Source organism: Schistocerca piceifrons, chromosome 2 (genome assembly GCF_021461385.2).
Source record: "Schistocerca piceifrons isolate TAMUIC-IGC-003096 chromosome 2, iqSchPice1.1, whole genome shotgun sequence".
Classification (NCBI taxonomy): Eukaryota; Metazoa; Arthropoda; class Insecta; order Orthoptera; family Acrididae; genus Schistocerca; species Schistocerca piceifrons.
The window spans coordinates 493,370,088-493,383,784 of record NC_060139.1 but is presented as its reverse complement, the minus strand read 5'-3'; the positions used below and the strand labels follow the sequence as shown (position 1 = coordinate 493,383,784).

Genomic DNA, 13,697 nt, shown 5'->3' with positions numbered 1-13,697 from the left:
GGCAATAAAAGCTTTTCTGAAGAAGAGAAATTTGTTAACATCGAGTATAGATTTAAGTGTCAGGAAATCATTTCTGAAAGTATTTGTATGGAGTGTGGCCATGAATTGAAGTGAAACATGGAAGATAAATAGTTTAGACAAGAAGAGAATAGAAGCTTTCGAAATGTGGTGCTACATAAGAATGCTGAAGATTAAATGGGTAGATCACATAACTAATGAGGAAGTATTGAATAGGATTGGGGAGAAGAGGAGTTTGTGGCACAACTTGACTAGAAGAAGGGACATGTTATGAGGCATCAAGGGATCACCAATTTAGTACTGGAGGGCAGCGTGGAGGGTAAAAATCGTAGAGGGAGACCAAGAGATGAATATGATAAGCAGATTCAGAAAGATGTAGGCTGCAGTAGGTTCTGGGAGATGAAGGACCTTGCACAGGATAGATTAACATGGAGAGCTGCATCAAACCAGTCTCACGACTGAAGACCACAACGACAACAACAAAAGTCATCTGATGGCCAAAATGAATTGCAAAATGATTTAGATACGATATCTGTTTGGTGTGCACAGTGGCAATTGACCTTGAATAAAGAAAAGTGTGAAGTTATTCATATGAGTACTAAAAGAAATCCGCTAAATTTCAATTACGTGGTAATTCACACAAACCTGAAGGCTGTAAGTTCATACTTAGGGATTACAATTACAAATAACCTAAATTGGAATGATCACATCGGTAGTATTGCGGGTAGGGCAAACCAAAGACTGCGATTCATTGGCAGAACACTTAAAAGGTGCAACAGGTCTACTAAAGAGACAGCTTACAACTTGCTTGTCACCCTATTCTGGAGTACTGCTGTGTGTTGTGGGATCAGTATCAGGTGGGACTGACAGATGACATCGAAAAAGTTCAAAGAAGGGCAGCTCATTTTGTATTATTATGAAATAGGGGTGACAGTGCCACAGACATGGTACGTGAATTGGAGTGGCAATCATTAAAACAAAGGTGATTTTTGTTGCGACGGGATCGTCTCATGAAATTTCAATCATCAGTTTTCTCATCTGATTGTGAAAACATTCTGTTGGCACCCACCTATGTAGGAAGAAAGGATCATCACAATAAAATAAGAGAAATCAGGGCTCTCACAGGAAAATTTAAGTGCTCGTTTCTCCCGCACGCCATTCGAGAGTGGAACGTTAGAGAGACAGGTGGTTCACTGAACCCTCTGCCAGGCACTATATTGTGAATAGTAGAGTAATCACACAGATGTAGATGGCAGCAGAATCAACATGCAGTCTTTCCCAAATATAGGTTTATTAAATTTACTCAACAGCATTCCTTGTTAATCACATGGGAGAATTGAAAAGTATCACACAGTAGTTTTTTACTCCCCTGTTCTTGCAGCTGGAATGTTGAAATTTCAATACCATACATTTTGAAGTTTGCGCTACATAGGGTATCTTGTTTTCATGTACACCTCTAGCGTGAAAAGCCCAAACTACGAAACAAGCATGGAGCACATGTTACTGTTGTCAACTTGTGAATAACAGTAAAATGTAAATCAATATTTGTGGGCCAAAGGGCATAAACCTAATGAAGTGCACAGGAACATGCATGGCATGTATGGGGACAACTGAATGGACCATAGCAATGTCTCCAGGTGGTGTATATTCTTTCAAGAGGGCCGTGTGAATCTTAGTGATTCCCCACACTCCAGGTAACTGGTAACTGCTGCAACCTCACTGAATGTCAGAGCCATTGTGGCAGCAATTTCAAATGACTGGCATGTGGAATTGCAAATCTTATTGCAGCAGTTCAAAGTATCCTACGGTGGGAGGTATGATACTGTTCACAACACACTGAAATTTCATAAAGTTGGTGCTCAATGGGTGCATTAGAACCTGAGAGATAACCACAAGCAAATGATGACAAGCTTGGATCACTTAACACGTTACTCTGCAGAAGGGCATGACATTCTGAAAGAAATCATCACTGGTGATGAGTCGTGGGCCTACCACTACTTGTCTGACACCAGGCAGCCCTCTATGGAGCGGAAACATGCTGGTTGGATACAAAAAAATTCAAAGTGACTCAATCTGCTGCGAAGCGCTTGTGACAGTGCTGTAGGATATGCACGGCGTGTCATTGGTGGACCACTATGAATGCTGCAGGCTTCATTAAAGCTTTTGTTAAGCTGCGTCGTGCCCTTCACGATAAACACCCCAACATAAACGCTGACGGTGTCAAACTTCTTCATGACAATGCTCATCCCCATGTTGCTGTTCCTATTTGTGAGAAAACTGCCAAATTTGGTTGGGAGGTGCTCCAGAATCTTGAACTTGCACTGCTGAATTTTCATCTGTTTGATCCCATGAGGAAATTCCAGGCTGACGACAGATGCAGAAGTGAAATTGGCAGTCCACAGGTGGCTATACTCCAACCAAATGGACTTCTACCAACAGGGCATATTGAAACTGATAAAACGATGGCGATAATGTGTTGAGAATGTTGGTGACTATGTAAAAAAGTAGGCAAAAGATGTAAGTTCATTTGTGATTTTTTTGTTTCATTACCTATTCAACTTTTTGGTAATAAAATTACTGGGGTTGACAGAAGCGTCCAATCCCACGCGTCGGCTTTGACCCGTGACGTAAGGGTGTTGTGGTGTGTGACGTCATGACGGTGCGGAGCTTGGTTTGTGAGTATGGTGTGTTTGTAGATGTCATTGTGTTGTGATTTGTTGTGCCCTCTGGTGGTATGTTCAGGGTTTGCGTGGTGTAATGGGCTCAGTTTGCTCTTGCTCATTATCCAGAATTGTTTGAGTGTAGGCTATGTTTGTAGTGGAAGTCGTTTCAGTGAGTTAACAATTTTGTGGTTTTGTGTGAAGGTTAATTTAGTGTTGTTCGCTGTACGTTGTGTGGTAATTTTAGTAAAATTAATTGGTTGTTGTTTTTGTTCAGGAATGGATCAGACAGATAAAATTAACAGTGCGCATCTGAGGGATATGATGGGGAACACTCCTTTGGAACTGATAAAGATTTTGCAGCTTTTCGGTTTAATTACCGAGGTTGTGAAGTGCTCTATTTGTTGTGAGGAAATGGAGTTGGCTAAAGTTCCGGCATCTCAAACCAGGGACGGTTATATGTGGTGCTGTCGAAAAGATGACATTTGGCGTTCCATACGGCATGATTACTGGTTTGAGAAGTCTAGGTTGGGCAAGCACGAGATTGTACTGGTGACTTATTATTTTTGTTATAGATCCCCACACAGTTTTTGCACGCATGAGACTGGTGTGAGTGAGAGGAATGTGCTTGAATAGTTTTCTTTTTGCTGTGAAGTGTGTTCCGAGTTCCTTAAGTACAGTGGTAAGCTGTGGGGGGGGGGGGGGCGGGGGGGGGGGGCGAGGGGAGAGGAGCATGGGGTTGTTGTGGAGGTGGACAAGTCGCAGTTTGGGAAAAGGAAGTATGGGAGGGGTAAGTCTGTGGTTGGTGTCTGGGTGTGGGGGAGGGGGGGGGGGGGCTGTTGTTCCGGGGAGTGGGTGTTCTGAATGTGTTTTTAGGGTTGTGGAAGGGAGGTCTATGGCGGGTTAATTGAGGAGTACATAGAACCGGGGTCCACAGTAGTTTCAGATGCATTTTCTTCATAGGGGGGGGGGGGGTTGGGTGAGAGGGGATTCCATCATTTAGTTGTTAACCATAGCTTAGAGTTCAAAAATTATGAGACAGGGGCTTGCACAAATGCAGTAGAGGGGATGTGGAGGGCTGTTAAGTCAGTTCTTGGGAGGGGAAAGAGGTGCTCTTCCAACCTTCATTTAGATGAGTACTGTTGGCAGAAGAGTGTCCCTGAGGGCTACTGAGTTTTTCGGGTTTTTTTAAGGGCTGTTAGAAAAATTTATAGGCCAAAAGTGGTTAGTTAGGGTGGCTTGGGTAGGTGGGTGCGGCTCAGGATGGGGTGGTTGGTTTATTTAATGTTTGTGAAAGGGGGGGAGGGAGTGTGTTGGTTTGTGTTTTAGTTGTGGAGGATCTATTTTGTTGAAGTTTTTGTTGAGTTGTAGTGTGTGACAGATTTTTTTATGTTGCATTTGGTTTTTGTTTATGGGTTTTTTATTTTGGGATGAAGGGGGGGTTGGGTTGGTTGGGGGGTGGTTGTTGAGGTGTGGGTGGGTCGGGTCTTTCTTTTAGTCGAGTATTTTTTCATTGGTTTTTGTGTGTGTGTGTGTGTGTGTGTGTGTGTGTGTGTGAGAGAGAGAGAGAGAGAGAGAGAGAGAGAGAGAGAGAGAGAGAGAGAGAGAGAGAGAGAGATTGTGGTGGCCAACCTAGTTTGTGGCGCCGGAACTTTTTTTGTGGTAAGTTTTTATTTTTTGTTTTTAATGTATGTGTTGTGTGTTGGGGTCTAGGGAAGTGTTATATTGAAATGTGTGGCTGTGAATGTTGGTATTGGTATCGGGAGACGTTTTTGAGCTACATAGATCAAGGAAAGTGTTTCATCCTAATTTATGGGATCGGGAGCTGCTGTTGAGCTATATAGGCCAAGGGAAGTGTTTGATCCCAATTTATGGGATCTGGAGCTGCTGTCGAGCTGTACAGGTCAAGGGAAGTGTTCGATCCCAATGTGTGGCTGTGTGTGATGGTTTTGGTATCAGGAGATGTTTTTGATCTATATAGGTCAAGGGAAGTGTTTGATCCTAATTTTTGGGATTGGGAGCTGCTGTTGAGCTATATAGGTCAAGGGAAGTGTCCGATTCCAGATAATATTGTGTTTAGTGGTATTTGCGGAGTTTTGTGATGTCGGTTTTTTTCGTCATTTTGTGTGGTTTTGTATGGGGGTGGGTGTCTAAATTTGTTTATATTTAGTTTGTCCCCATCCAAAAACCCCACCATTTTCCGCACTTGTCCTGTTTGTGTCATAGGGCTTTTTGTTGGAAGTGTGTGTGTTTGTTTTTCGATGTATTTTTGTGTACATAACGACTTTATATGCACCATATTGGAATCGTGGTTTACGGTCGTTTCCGCCATATTTGTGACGTCATGGGTCAAAGCAGACGGGCGGGATCGGACGCTTCCGTGTTTCCAATTACTGTGTGTTACTTTTCAATCTTCCCTCATATTTTGTCTTTTTTCCAAGGATTCCCATTTAAATCCTTGAGCATTTCTGTTTCACTTTCATGTGGGCTATTCCAATCCTATTATGATCCTAGCAGTGTAGGCTTTCTTCTGATTCATCAAATCACAACTGTCACTCTTATTTGACAATGAATTAAAACACTGGACACCATATTCACATATTGTACATAATTTGCTTCGCAAGTGCACTCACATGTTACCAGAATCCTTCCAGCAAATTTAAGTTTTTCATTCGCCATTTCTCATGCTGATCTCAAGTGATCATTTCACCACATATCCCTTCTTTGTATTACTCCTAAATATCCAAACAATGTGACATTCTCCAGACAGTCACTAATAATCTTGTAATCATATTCTATCGAGTTCTTTCTCTTTGTTATATATACCTTCAGTTGCTTTCACCATTGACAAACTGGCCGTGAAACCATATTATGAGCCACTCTGAATGTTACTTGTTCACAGATTAATGAATAAATAGATTTGGAGCTGCACCCAATACTCTATTACTTTTGAAGGATGGGTAGAAGAGAGGGCTGGGTGGCAATTATTAGGACATGAGTAGAGGTGTAAGAATTGACATTTTTAAGGATGAAGTGAAATGGTCACTACTAAATATCAAGTTAATTAGGAAAGTAGTAGGTGTGCTATGTTTTTTATCATTGTGTTGGAGAGACCATAAATGTCTTGACTGAGTGAATTACTTTGCTATTGCTTACTTTAACCTCTCTCTACCGAAAGGCAGGAACAATGTGTTCAAATCGTTGAAGGAAGTTGCTATCATAGCCAGCATTCAGGATGAGGTCTAATATACGGTTTTTTCATCTGCAGCAGTATTGCTTGAATCACAGACATTAATGAAGAAAGTACTGAAACGTCTAGAGAGATAACAGAATCAGAGGAAGTATTTTTGCCAATCTTAATTCTAATTAGTTGGGTCTTGAAAACATCTAAAGTGGCTTTACATTTGTTTTGAGAGATACTGATGTAATCATTATCCACCTCCCATGTGGCTAATGTGATTTGTGACCTGTATTTGCTTATTAACTATATGTATTTGACTTTCTTTGCTTCACAATTTTTCAGTTTGTTATAAGAAATCATCACTAAGAGTTTTAATTCTTTGCAGGTCACACGTGAAAAATTTATGTACAAGTGGGAGCTCACGTTTCCTGGCTTTGCTTTATATTTTTATACTTCTTTAGGTCAACAAGTTATAAGGTTATCTGCAAGTAAATTGATAAATAATGTAAATGTATCATCAAGATGAGAATTTGGATTGATCTCTAACAGTGTCTACATAATAATCTATGTTCTCATCACCCAGAAGTCTAATACACTTCACTTTGATGCAGTGTGGTACAGGAACTTCTCTTTTGAATTTACCCTTGTGGTCTCTTAAAAACAGATAGTGAAACATTCAGGCTCAGACCAGTTTTGCTAAACATTCATGACTAAAATATCAAGACAGGAAAGTTGTTCTAGGGTCATTCCATATCAAATCACCCAATAAAAAATAAATTTTACACCCACCTCCTTAGATTTTCATGAAATTTGGCTCAAATGGTTCTAATACCATCCTGACAACACCTGTAAATTTTTTTTGCTGTATCTCTTATAGTTTTTTTTATAAATTTTTAAAGTTTTTATGTTTTGCGTTTGCCGAACCTTTGGAAATGGTAAATTTAATTTGTATTCAAAACTTTAAAATTGCTTATCTTAAAAACTCTTTTAGATAACATCATGAATTTTTGCAGCAAGTTTATTTATTATACATATTTGAAGATAAAAATGATACTATTAAAATATATTAATATTTTCTATGAAAAAAAATATATATATGTATTTTTTCTTTTTTTTAACAGATGTTTTGTTTTATAAGAATTGCAATATCTAGAGTCTCAGACCTGATAGAATGCTCAAATTTGTTTTAATTTACTCTTAAACATATAGGCTACTTGATAATACACAAATAATGATGGCTTTTTAACATGTTTATTAATTATAGCAGAATACATTAGAATTATGTACAAAGATAGTGTTCTTACAACACTTATGTATAACCCAACTGATTGCTTGAAACTTTGAATTTTCTGAGTAATTTTGTCTTTTTGATAAACATTAATGCTGATTCAAACTGTTTTTCCACTTCATCCAAGAGCTTTCAGTTCTTTTGATACAGTCTTTTTTGAAGTAATACATTCTTCCAGTGCTGCTTGATTGAGGTGTGTCTACTACACAGACTACGTGCTCCAAAGGCACTATGCAAGAATCTTCTCTTTCAGGCCAATAAAATGATGCAGCTGGTCCTGAAGGATGTAGAAATAGAATTTCTGCATCTTCATCATCATTGAATATTGTTTTTACCTGTCCAAAGTACCAGTTACCATCATGATTTCCATGGTTCAACACGAACCCAATCAGAAGAAGAATGGAAAGAAAATACTAAGGAGGGTTTTACACTATCTGTAGTCTTTCTAATTTCAAGGTTGTTTGTTGGAAGTGGTTTGAAGTTATGAAAACTTCTTGTTCCAGGAATGGTTCGGGTTGCTGAAAAAACGTTTCTCTAGTTTTAACCATAGCAAATCAGCTTCTTTTTTGTCAACAAAGTGAAAATGAATGTTTTCAATATTTTTTTCACAAAACTTGTACACATCGATTGCTGTCATTATTTGTTCTTCATCTGAAAGCTGTAGACTGGCTTTCCTTAAAATTCTTTCAATAGTTCCTCCTAGGCCATCACAAATTAACTTCCCATGACTTGTTGCAAAAAAAGAGTGTTGGGCCTTCAAATTAAAGTCTCTCAAGTGTTCAGTCAAATTTTTAAAACAGTTTCTATTTTTGTACTGCCCAGCACAACCATCTGTAAAGTAGTGAACTGAGTCAATGTCAGTATGATGTAATGACAGCCACTTTGTAATTTCTTTTTGTACAAAGTTAACAAAACCAGTGTCATGTTCTTGGTCATCACTAATAAAACAGTAGTTGGAAACAAAAACATTGTTTTCCTCATTTCCTAGGAAAACTCCAACTGGGTGTAGAGTACAAGCACCTCTATTCCAGTGGTAACTTTGGATCTCACTTTGTATAGCAAAGGAATAATTTTCACTGAAATCCACCACAATAATTGCTGTTTTGGGTGGTGGGTCTTCTTTCAATCTTTTAAAGGCTGCTGATTGAGATTTTGCTATAAACGAGTGTGGGGTGAGCTTTTTCAATGACCTAACCAATAAAGAAATGTAGTCTTCAACACTGATAGACTGTTTGATCATTTCTGGCCTGTCTGTGTTAACCCACTGACTGATTACAATTTCTTCTTCTAAATCATGATCTTCACTTAGTTTTTCAGTTAAGTACTCAGTTAGTGCAGCATTTGCAGGACAGCTGTCGCAATGATGTAGCATGCAGTTTTGGTTTTCCGTGTTGCACACAAGCATCTTAATTAGGTCTTTATAAGATTCTTCAATTTTCACAGCATCCAATAATAGTTTAACATTCTGGTGGATACTGCATACACATACAGTGTGTGTGCCTGCAGCACCAGCACGGATACACCATTTAGGTCTCAAGAAACTAAATTTTGAAAATCCTACTTCTACCTCGGGATTATCCCATTTGAAAGAATAATAGAGTTCTCTCAAGTTACACAAAATGAGTCTTTTTTGCATGTACACATTTTTTTGAACACTTACTTTGTCTTTTGTTCCAGGTAGCACTCTGGAACTTACATCCTTTTCATAAAAATCTGTTACAAGTCTTACTGTATTTTCAGAAAGAGTTTTACCTTTTTTTGGACCAGGAGTTTCCATAATACCATTTTCAGATTTTAGCTTTCTAGCTTGTCGCACCATGTACTCACTTACATTAAATTCTTTCATCACTTTATTTCGACTCCAAGAATCTGGAGCCAAGGTCAGAATCTGGATTTTTCTAGACCTCCAACAGATGACATCTTCTCTTTCATAAGAGAAATCATTACATCAAAATCCTTTGCATTCTCAACCACACTTGTATCTTCTTTATCATCATCAGAACTTGGTGCATCATATTTTAATGCTTTTGAAACCGCCTTTTTTGCAGTCTTTTCAATACTACTAACCTTCCTTTTAAAATAAGACCCTTTACTTTGTTCTGACAAGCCATGAAACTATCGGTGTTGAACCTAAATTATCAAGAGCAATGTTTGTTTGTACGAGGGATTCATTTCTGGATTCCAATGATTCTAATTCAACCATTACTTCATCATCTGTTTCACTTTCATTGACTTCAACTCTTAATTTTTCCTCACAAAAGTTACGGCATGTTGAGCAAAGCTTTTGTCCGGGTTTTATGCTATTATTTTTTGTCAGTAATTGTTTAGAAAGATCCAAGCCTACACTTCTCAGCGACTTTTGATGGGCTTTTTGTGTTTTTTTAGTGGGTCTACACATGTTGTTTGATACTTTTCAAAAACATTTAAAAAGTAGTAGCTGTGGTGTGAACATATATTCTTAAATTCACACAGATTAATTCCAGATCGTAAGTGGATCAAATTTTTTTCTTCCTCACTCAATTCAGGTACCGGTTGTAGCTTTTTTGAAGGTGTGTAGGTTGTTTGGAAACAGTCAGATTTTTTAAATAACCCTACACTACAGGTTTGAATATCTGACATACTGATTTCACTTTTGGTATGATTACTGTTCTGGTTACTTTTATAGGATATTGGAAAAGAATCTCTGTAAACTAAGTAACAGTACTTACTGAAAGTTCGAGTAAACTTAATAAAATACTATCCAAGCACTATTTAACACTGTAATAATTTTTTACTTCAAAACACAGGAATAACAAAACAAAATCCAAGCATACGTTGTTACTCCAAGAAGACAAAAACTTATTTTTGGTGTCTAAGTCACTTGGTACTTTTTATTTTTAAAATATAATTAATATTATTTAAAAAATTAGATAACTATTGAACAGGTTAAAAAGCCAACATAATTTTTCTTTTATCTAATAGCCTATACAGTTAAAGAGTATTTTAAAACAAATTTGAGCTTTCTATCAGGTCTGAGACTCTAGATATTGCAGTTTTTGTAAAACTAAACAAAAAGAAACCCAACAACTACTTATAAATTTTTTTCATTTGGAAGATTTTAATATATCTTTATGGTAATTTTTTTAACATTTAGATATAATACACAAACTTATTCCAAAATTTCATACTGATATCTTGAGTATTCTTTAACATACAATTTTTTTTAGTTGTGAGGACACGTTTAAGTTACTATTTCCGACTGCTGAAACAACGCCAAATCTAAAACCTTTAAAAATTTATAAAAGAAAAACTATGAGAGATAGAGCAAAAAATTTTTACAAGTGCTTTCAGGATGATAAAAGTAGTAATTGTACCAAGTTTCATCAAAATCTGACATGGTTGGTGTCAAGGCCTGGGTGACTTGACATGGAATGACCCTCTAGGTGAATTATCATTAATGCAATATAGGTCATGTGATCTTTGCATAGGTATTAAGAAAACCATCTTCTGTTAATATATAAATCACCAAAAATTAATATACCATAATTAAATCATTTTTTACAAATATATTATGATTTTCTCACAGAAATGTGAAAATGCTTCAGTATCAAAATATGGTGTACAGTATAATGATACAATAATAATTTTTACTTTGAGCAGTAACACTGCAGTTGCTCCCAGTGTATTTTCTATACAGTGCTGATTAACACTAGGAATTATATTGCAAATGTGCGCCAGTACTAACGTTTATCAATGCCGCTTCATCATTCATCTTTTTGCCTGCAGAAACTTGTAATTAATTCAAAGCCAGGTGGTGCATAAATTTGTAACTGATCTTCGCTTGCTGGTGTTCATTAGTAGGTACTTCTCATACCTAAGTGAATATTAGGCTCATCAACTTTATTTTTTAAATAGTTGATGATCCTGTGTAAGAATAATAATAAGCCATCATCAAAACAGGGATACAGCTGGAATCTTCCGCAGCAGGAAATTAGTCTGCTCATTTTGACTGTGTAGGCACTGTCATGTTGAGGTCGCGTATTTACAATTGATGCTAGGTTTTATGCAACGGCTAACTGATTATCCGGAGTAAAACCAGACCACAACATTTTTGGAAAGGAATACGACGGAATGACTGATTATTTCTAAGCTGTATGAAATGTGCACCCACAGAAACGGACGTTACGAAGAGCCGGCCGAATAGTGTTTGACACAACAGTTACGTCGGATACAAGAGAGTATTATTATAAATTTCATAAGCCAATCAACATAAGAATGCCGGAGGCTATTTTTTCAACACATTAAAAGTTACGCAATAAATAAAGGTGCAAAAATAACGGAAATAAACATTGTAGAAATGTTATCCCTGTATTTTCTTGGTTAACAAAGTCAAGTGTGTTGTATTACTGTTTAGTCAAACAGATGAGTGACTTTTAGGTACAAGGTGCCGCTAATAAAGAAGGCCTACTTACAATAAATATGAGCGAACTTTCGTATTTTCCGTGCCTGTCTGTGGAAGACTGTCCGCTGAACGCCACAAATGTTCTACATAATCTTCCATTGGTTACAGAGTATTACATTCACAATTCGCCGGAAATATTTAGATAAGCAAACATGTTGTTTACATGCACTCCACTGTCGTCGCTTACATCTGGCACCAGTGTTGCCATTGCCAACTTTAAAAAACCCGAGTCGCTAGATTCAATATCAAAAGTCGCTAAAACTGATTTTACTAGGGGCGTACTGAAAATTTCGTGCTGTGAATGGTGCAATAAGCCAGGGGGGGGGGGGGTGTAATAAAATATTAATAAAAATTGTCTCATACGTAATTGCTATACTGTCTTAATTAAATGATGCATCGCTTGCAACAACATACATACAAAATACGCTAACGTTTAATTAAACATGTTATCATAATTGACGCAATACATAAATTGTTGTTTCAATCACAGTAGTCAAATATACTAGAAATATACAACTATATTTGTAACAAAAGAAAGCAAGAACTCAAATTAGGTTACAAAATATATACATACCGGTATGTGAGCTATTCATCGTCGTCACTCAGAAGATCGAGTAACTCTTCTGTTTCATGTCTGACAGAACTGTAGTTGATATAGAGGGTTGAACGTCGCTCAAAAGATGATGTTGTAGTTCGACTGGTTTCGTCGCAAAAGAGTAACTTTTGTTCATTCCAATAAGCTCCAATACGTCTGACGGTATGTCAAAAGATGCACAATCTTTATTTTGTTTCTTCAGCTGGTCTCTCAATATGATCAAAGCATTAATTGTCTTTAACGATAATCTGTTACGTTGTTTAGTTTTCATAATGTTCATAGAACTGAATATTCTTTCCACTTCTGCATTTGAATGCGGTAGGCATAGAACAGTCATTGCTAGCTGTGAAATCAAAGAAAAAGGATTCTCCCCTGGGGCATTTTTATACTGCAAAACCTCACTCCAAAATCGAACAGTGTTAGTAGTGTTATTCCACCTAATGAAGTTGATATTATGCCATTCTTGCAGTATACCGTCTATGAAATCGCCACTAAAACCCAGTTCTTTGGCTACATCCGCTACAGCATTATTTTTGTTCATTTTTAGTGTTTCTTCAACATTCTGCATTGACATTTTTTCAGGCTCGTAACAGTAATTGGCAGTCTTTGTTGAATTTCTTTTATGAGTTTCAGACTAAACTGAATGCATCTCTTCTTCAAATAAACCTGACTTAGACAATTTCTGTTCAAACATAAAGCCATGGTTCGAATTTGCGTACATACTTTCGCTTGGAACTGGTGTTGTCAACAAATCAACAGTTGGAAAAACTATGTTTTGTCCGAGTGACTGCATGAGAAATACGAGTGTATCTAGTAATTTAGTGAGGTCATTGTCTTCTCCTTCAAAAGCTTTTATTGCTATTTGTACGTCTTTTAAAGCAAGTTTAAGGAAAAGCATGTAAAGGTGATTTGAGTCGTCACAATACATCTTGTACAAAAGATCGGTTGTGTAACAATTGTCTTGAACCATGGCAAGTGAAAAAGTAGCTTTAGTTCTTCCCACTGCTCCAGAATTCTTCGTATTGCTGGTTCAATTGAAAGCTAACGTGTTGCACAGACCTTCAAAATTTTTAGTGGCTGATTTCCACACTTTATTGTCTCATAAACCTTTTCATATTCCTCTTGTCTTTTGGGTGAAATGGAGAACCAATTGCAGGTTTCCCGTACAAGAAACTGTATGTTTCTAGGTATGGTATTCACTGAGGCGTGCGAAACTACAAGCTGAAGAGAGTGACAAATGCAACGGATCAATACCAAATGCTTCTAACCATATTCTCTCTTGTGTTGTTCGAAAAGCCCGTTGTTTATTCCAACCATTGCAGAAGCATCTTCTGTGCTAATTCCTACCATATTAGCGATTGGAAGTTTGAGATCTTTCAAAGAATTCACAAGAACAGCAGCCAGATTTCGTGCATCTGCAGTTTCTACTACAGCGAGTTTGAGAAATGCTGATCTAATGATTTGGTTGTTTACACTATAGTACCGTATAATGACACCTAGCATTTTAGACATTG

The 13,697-nt window shown here is 37.3% G+C and overlaps 1 protein-coding gene across 1 annotated transcript in view; it reads right to left on the bottom strand.

Moving 5' to 3' along the window:
- The window catches only part of LOC124777720, a 37,742-nt gene extending 25,935 nt beyond the window's left edge, over positions 1–11,807 (bottom strand). The window contains exon 1 of the mRNA XM_047253218.1: positions 11,599–11,807. Coding sequence (XP_047109174.1) covers positions 11,599–11,687 — 89 coding nt within the window. The 5' untranslated portion in view covers positions 11,688–11,807. The remainder of the gene's footprint in view (positions 1–11,598) is intronic.
- Positions 11,808–13,697: the final 1,890 nt, after the last annotated feature.